Source organism: Tripterygium wilfordii, chromosome 3 (assembly GCF_013401445.1).
Source record: "Tripterygium wilfordii isolate XIE 37 chromosome 3, ASM1340144v1, whole genome shotgun sequence".
Lineage (NCBI taxonomy): Eukaryota > Viridiplantae > Streptophyta > Magnoliopsida > Celastrales > Celastraceae > Tripterygium > Tripterygium wilfordii.
In genome coordinates this window covers 12,906,068-12,912,885 of record NC_052234.1, presented here as the reverse complement: position 1 = coordinate 12,912,885, position 6,818 = coordinate 12,906,068, and the positions used below count along the sequence as shown (strand labels likewise).

Here is a 6,818-nt window from a genome sequence, read left to right as displayed (position 1 = left end):
CCTTGACAGAGGCATGAGTATATAGCTCAGAGGTGTCAAATGGGCCGGAAGCCCGTTAGTCCGGAACGGCCGGCCCATTTACCTTTTACGGGCTGGGCTGAGGTTTCCAGCCCACCAGGCCCTGCACGTGAGGTATGGTAGAGCACCTTGCGTGACAGCGTGGGATTAGGGGGTTCGGTTCCGCAAGGATAATGCTTGGAACCCCAAAAAGTGACTTCCAAAAATATCCTCATTTAATATAGAATATTGGATGTGAAGTGGATCCCACATATGTGTTTTTAATCAATGATCATTTTAATGCCACATATATTTGGGAGATTTTTGGGAGATTTTTGGGAGTTATATTTTGAGGGTCTTTAGTATTGTTCGTTCCGCAATTCGTTTAAAATTTATCATTTCAATCTAATAATTTGGGAGGAGTGTCACATCACACCACATTTTTATTCTTAAAATTTTCCTAACTTTTTTCTCCATCATTATATGTGAATTGTATACTCTTAAGGAATTGCGGAGCCCCCATGTAAGAGCCCGCCCCTTCACACTAGTAACACTTTGTCTGCTTTGGACCAGCCCATACTGACCCGCACAACTTTGTCTTTTCAGAAGGTCACTCATCTCATAATTGCTCTCGTAGAAACACACTTAACTGTGAAGTTCCTAAGTTCCTATGGGATACGGCTCGCTTATTCCAAGGATAAACGATTATTACTAATTTGAAAGTTTGACATATTATATATTGTACTTCAAGTATTCCCCTAGGAGATGTGAGACAAAAACTTTACTCCTTCATCACTCGGTAACTCGCTCAATACTACCAAACTTGCACTGTAGAGGCTTGTGGGCCCGCCCACTCGAGTCGGATGTCACGCCCCAAATCCAACAACGTGAGGTATGGTGATCAATAACCCGCATGTTCAAAGTGTTTTTTTAATATTACTAAGTGTGCGTTTGGTAGAGATATTGTGTTGATTTTCAACACTAGTTGTTAAGATGTGAAAAAAAAAAAAAACTGAGTTTAAAACTGTGAAATAAACTATAAGGTGTTTGATAAAGCTGTTAACTGTTATTAGTGATTAAATTGTGTAAAATATGTGTTGTTTGTATTTTTTTATTTTAATAAATAAATCTATTTAATATTAATGTCAATATATTTAATATCAATAACATGTATATAATATAAATATATTTAATAAAAAGTTATGAACACACAGTAAAAATTTTTAAAAAAATAAAAACAGTATCTTTTGAAACAACCTCCAAAAAAACTCCATTTCGGAGCTTTTTGTTGGAGGATGGTACCGTCATCCCGTTTTGTGGGTGGTACCTTCCTACAAAATGATATGTTTGGTGACGAGGCCTAATTGATTTTTGTTTCGCATCAACAAAAATCAAAGGCATTTCCATACGAGTTATTTATCTCGACAAAAATAATTATGTGTTTAATATTGCACCGGTCTCAACCCACCAAGAATGGGAGCTTCACAAAGTAATTATGTGTTTGTTTATATATAAAATGACAAAAATTCTTGATAGAAGAAGACAATTTGAAAAGGAAAAAAAAAACCTATTCACAAAAAAAAAAAGGAGGTATTTAAAGTAGTATAAAATTTTCAATTTAATGATTTTTCAAAAATACTACTAATTTTGTTGGGTATACCGTATACATGAGTTAAGGGTGGAAACAGTTCTGCAGTTTACACTCCAGCCGTCCGATCTGTCTGTCTTTTAAGTGTGGGACCCACACTTCCTGCACCCTCTTCCAGTAATACAAACGTAAGGGGCACCTTCTTCGGAGCCAGCCGCATACGGTTTTGACGTTATCCGTTTGGTTTCAACAAAGTGTGGCTGGCGCCCAATCATGGACTTGCGTGCCGGGTGCCTCTTTTTAGACTCAGCTTCCGTAGTTATTGGACTTCGTAATCTGAATCTCACTGCGTCATTAATTGCTTTCTTCCGGCAAACCGTTTCATTCCAACAAGCGGAGCGTTATCCGATTCTTATTCACCATGGCAACCATGAACCGGCGCTCATCGGAAAATAAAGGTTGGTTTTCCCCTTTAAAGTGTTTCTATTGACCAGTTAAATTCGCGTTGTTTAAATTTTAAATGAAGATTAAATGATCAACTTTGGTGTTCGAGTGATTTCTGTCGTAATAATTAATGCTAGGTCAACGAAATGACAGCTGACCTATTTGAGGAGTCCCATTAAGAGTGGGCCATATTAGTTTAATCGTGTTTCAGTTATTAATTTCAATCATCAGTATTGAATTCTCGCTCATCAATTTATGTTGCAATCTTTCCATTTTCAATTGTGGGATTGAAATTATGAGATCGGACTCCAAATTTGTTTCACAGTTTGCATCCATCCAAGTGTTTAAGGTTGTGACCACGATGCAATTCATTCATTCTATGATACTTTACTGTTTTGCAGACGATATAGGCAAAGGTCAAAAGAGTTCATACTTCAATTTGCCACCGTTGGATGTTTCCATTGCATTCCCTCAGGCTACTCCTGCATCCATCTTTCCTCCTTGTGGTAAGAACGATTATCACTTTGCATGTGTATTTGGGTCTGGCTGTCTGAACTATGTTTTGTGATATATCTTGGATTTTGTGGGTGTGGCTGTCCTATGGATCAGTTTTGACATATTATGGATTTTGTGGATGATGTTTCTGATTTAGTAGTTGCTGATGTGAGCAATCTGTACAACATAGCATTCTGGATTAGACTTTAAGTTAGATACTATGGTGTATACGGCCTTTCGGTTAAAGACAATTTATTCCACTCCTTTGTACCTGTAGCATATTGGGTTGGACTTGAAGTTAGCTATGGGGTTTGCTTTTAGCCTTTTACTTGATATTGTTTTCTGGAAACTTACCTTTCTGTCTCTGTGAAAAATTGCAGCTTCAGATTATTATCAGTTTGATGATCTTTTAACTCCTGAGGAGCAGTCTATCAGGATGAAAGTAAGAGAATGCATGGAAAAAGAAGTAGCTCCTGTAATGGCAGAGGTATCTTTACAAAGATGCCGTCATATTCATATATGTCTGTCTAAATATCAAAATAACAGTTAGAATTTGGCCGCACTGTTTATTGATATTCATAAATGAAGTGAAATATTGGGATTACGTGTCTTTCAGTATTGGGAGAAGGCAAAGTTTCCTTTTCATGTTATTCCAAAGCTTGGTGCCTTGGATGTTGCTGGTGGTACAATCAAGGTAATGTATGCATCTGATTATTGTTTCTTTACTTTGTTTCCCTCGTGTGGGATAGCAGGTAAATAAGAGCCAGTTCTGATCTCAGGGTTATGGTTGTCCTGGTCTCTCCATGACTGCATACGCTGTTGCTGTGGCTGAAATTGCTAGAGTTGATGCAAGTTGTTCTACTTTTATTCTGGTTCATTCATCTCTAGCAATGCTCACTATTGGTGAGGTCTCAATATACTTTAAGAATATATTAAAATTTGGATCTACATCTATTCAGCTAATTATGATTGTGTAACAATTTGTCTATTCATCGTGGACTGCCTAAAATAGCACTTTGTGGTTCGGAGGTGCAGAAACAGAAATACCTACCATCTTTGGCCCAATTACAGACTGTAGCTTGTTGGGTTAGTATCTTACTTTTTGCGCCTTGTAGAATGTAAAAATGTGGTTGTATCTGTTTCTGTCAATGTCAAGTGAGTCATTGAAATATGTTTTTCCATATATGAAGGCTTTAACCGAGCCTGATTACGGAAGTGATGCAAGTTCTCTGGAAACAACCGCAACAAAGGTTCAACTCTAGGCCTCTTATTCAATTATTAATATGCAACTTTATTTTCTCTCTCCTGTCTCATATCTATTTTTGTATTGGAATGAATAGGTGGAAGGAGGATGGATACTTGAGGGTCAGAAGCGCTGGATAGGGAACAGCACCTTCGCAGATGTATTGGTTATATTTGCTAGGAATACCACCACAAATCAGATAAATGGGTATGTGATTTTCATATAATATTCCAGACCCAGCAACTGCTGGCACAGTGAATTTTTGTTGATATTGGATAGAATCCACCCTATTCGGTTGGAAATCATGCTGGAGAGCTTTTCCTCATGATGTATGTATAATTGTATACAAACTGTGATTAAAATGCATGTTCAAGAAGAGTATTGATTATGCATGTCCGCAAACGCATTCATCATGCCCATGCTAAGGACAGAATGAGAGAAGCTGCAAACATGTTCAAGAGTATTGATTATGCATGCCCATGCTAAGTAGGCAAGTGACAGAATGAGAGAAGCTGTTGGACCCTGTAGGTCGTTTTAAATTAACTGTCTGCGATGGATGTTCTTGTCTCTACTTTTTACTGGTTATTGTATGTCTGATTTGGTTATAACTTACGACTAGAAAGGGGAATAATTTCAATGTTTGCGTGCTCTTTATCTTTACAGTGCTTTTTTGCTCTGTTTCAGATTTTTAGTCAAGAAAGATGCCCCTGGATTAACAGCAACAAAAATAGAAAATAAAATCGGTCTCCGGATTGTACAAAATGGAGATATTCTTTTGAAAAAAGTCTCTGTCACCGATGAGGATAGGTTACCTGGTGTCAATTCATTTCAGGATACTAACAAGGTATGATTTTGGCAGCTTCGTTTTCAAATAACGTCCCAACCTCAATCATTTTCTATCATTCTCACTAACTGTAATTATAATACTAGAGAATGCATACTATGCCTAGTATGCACCTAGAGAGACCCGTCTTGAATGTGGTTGCTTTATCCTTCTATTTAATGCCACAATATTGCTGCTTTTCTTCAGTTCCAGCCTCATAAAGTGTCGATGAATATCATCATGATTTACTGCTGTAAATAGGGATTTCCCATCACTCTAAATTCTAATTCACTGTTGTAAATAAGGATTTCACATCGCCCTAATTTACTGATGTAAATATGGATTTGATTGGATATTCTTTCCCTACATATTAGAAGTAAATTGGTGAGCCTTAGCAGCTATAGGCTGACAACTGTGTTCTGTTTAAGGTGAAAGCTCAAAAAAGAAAAGAGCCAATTTTTGCAAACAAACTTTTGTTTTGACTTTGCCACTTTCTTATTAACTTGCCAAAAAGTGACAATTCTGATATGTTTATAATTAATTTATTGTTTCTCTTTAATGTGAATGTAGTTGAATATCATGTTGCACTTGGGCTTCTGATGTTCATGCTGCTACCATGCTAACTGCTAATTGAGAACAGGTTTTGGCAGCTTCTCGTTTAATGGTTGCCTGGCAACCGATTGGAATATCAATGGGTGTCTATGACATGTGTCACAGGTACTGTGGCATATTTTTTTGTTTTATTTGATTGATGTTTTTGATATGACCATTTATAAGTTGTTAGTGATTTAAAGGTATCTAAAGGAGAGGAAACAGTTTGGAGCCCCATTGGCAGCTTTTCAGATCAGCCAACAGAAACTTGTTCAAATGCTTGGTAATATTCAAGCAATGGTCCTTATTGGTTGGCGCCTTTGTAAGTTGTATGAGGACGGCAAGATGACAGCAGGCCATGTCAGCTTGGCAAAAGTATGATAGTATTTCAAAGCGTTAGGATATATTTGACAAATAGTGTTGCTTCTTGACCTTAACTTGGTTTTCAATTCACAGTCATGGATCACCTTGAAGGCAAGGGAAACTGTTGCGCTTGGGCGTGAGTTACTTGGTGGCAATGGGATTTTGACCGATTTCCTCGTTGCAAAGGTTTACTTGCTTACCTTCTTGTGCATAATTTGTTTAGTTACTCTTAACAATGAGAAGTTTGAATGATCTAGGTAGAACTTTCATGGTTTTTGATAGGACGAGAACCAGGCTGTATCATTTGAATCACATTGAGTATGATAGGTCTGCCCAATATACATTTATTTTTTTCTTTCTACTTGGTCATGTTGCAGGCATTTTGTGATTTGGAGCCCATCTACACATATGAAGGTACCTATGATATCAACACCTTGGTAACGGGCAGGGAAATCTCTGGTCTTGCCAGTTTCAAGCCAGCCGCATTGGGCAAGCGAAGCCGCTTGTGATAGTGTAATGTTGTAAACCTTTCTGCCTATCTCATAGTCATAGGAGAGTTACGGGAGACACTCATACAAAATAAAATTCTTGCATATGTTGTTTGGTATGTACCACTTACCCTACCACTTACTATGGATCTACCATTGATATGTGGATGTGTCATTCTTGGGAACGAGAGAAATAAATGATATGAAACCTTACTTGTTCAAATAAAACAACATTGAAGTTTAGTCATGTCCTCGTCTTTTGGCACTGCTTCTCTTGTAATTTGGGACTTTTTACCTGTTGATGCGCCTATCCTTACAGCAGACCAGCCGATCCCCAAGAATTCCACTCTTAAGAGTATTTTGCATGTCCATCAACTCTTTGATACGAATGTGATTCACTATGCATGTTGCTTTCCGGCAGGGGTTGAAAAAAATCGGTTTCATGTTGGTTCTGGATCTGACAATGTCTCACGTTTATAAAACATTTACATATTTGGATCCTAACTCGGATTGGATTTCGGACGTAATTAATTGACCAAATCCGGATTGGTTTAAATCCAGGCAAGTAAATTGGATAATAACCTAATACGGATTAGGATCCAGATAAATAAACCAGACAAGATTTATGTGTTTGGATTCGGATCCGGTTTTAAACCATACAAAAAAAATTATGTTTGAACTCGGATTTCATACATATAACTTATGTACAAATTTGGTTTAATCCGAATCGGACAACCATTCCTGGTGGCATTTCTACCTCCTGAGGTGTATAGTGTTGCAATTGCA

The 6,818-nt window shown here is 37.5% G+C and overlaps 1 protein-coding gene across 2 annotated transcripts; it reads left to right on the top strand.

The window, feature by feature from the left end:
- Positions 1–1,799: 1,799 nt before the first annotated feature.
- On the top strand, positions 1,800–6,279 carry LOC119995707 (acyl-coenzyme A oxidase 4, peroxisomal). 2 transcript variants are annotated; one of them, XM_038842217.1, is made up of 13 exons: positions 1,801–2,043; positions 2,431–2,535; positions 2,905–3,011; positions 3,141–3,218; positions 3,304–3,427; positions 3,537–3,610; positions 3,715–3,774; positions 3,865–3,974; positions 4,452–4,611; positions 5,231–5,307; positions 5,385–5,556; positions 5,638–5,730; positions 5,922–6,279. In XM_038842217.1, the coding sequence occupies exons 1-13, from the start codon at positions 2,007–2,009 to the stop codon at positions 6,051–6,053; spliced, it is 1,329 nt and encodes a 442-aa protein (XP_038698145.1). In that variant the 5' UTR covers positions 1,801–2,006; the 3' UTR covers positions 6,054–6,279. The 2 variants fall into 2 exon arrangements, with proteins under 2 accessions (XP_038698146.1, XP_038698145.1); XM_038842218.1 differs by lacking the exon at positions 3,304–3,427 and having other exon boundaries at positions 1,800–2,043; positions 3,560–3,610; positions 5,922–6,194.
- Positions 6,280–6,818: the final 539 nt, after the last annotated feature.

Bases quoted from the DNA above. Each gene is read 5' to 3' on its own strand.
- LOC119995707 (XM_038842217.1), top strand. From the start codon at position 2,007: ATGGCAACCATGAACCGGCGCTCATCGGAAAATAAAG. The intron at 3,012-3,140 runs GTATCTTTACAA...CGTGTCTTTCAG, and splicing joins TAGCTCCTGTAATGGCAGAG to TATTGGGAGAAGGCAAAGTT. The intron at 5,308-5,384 runs GTACTGTGGCAT...AGTGATTTAAAG, and splicing joins GTCTATGACATGTGTCACAG to GTATCTAAAGGAGAGGAAAC.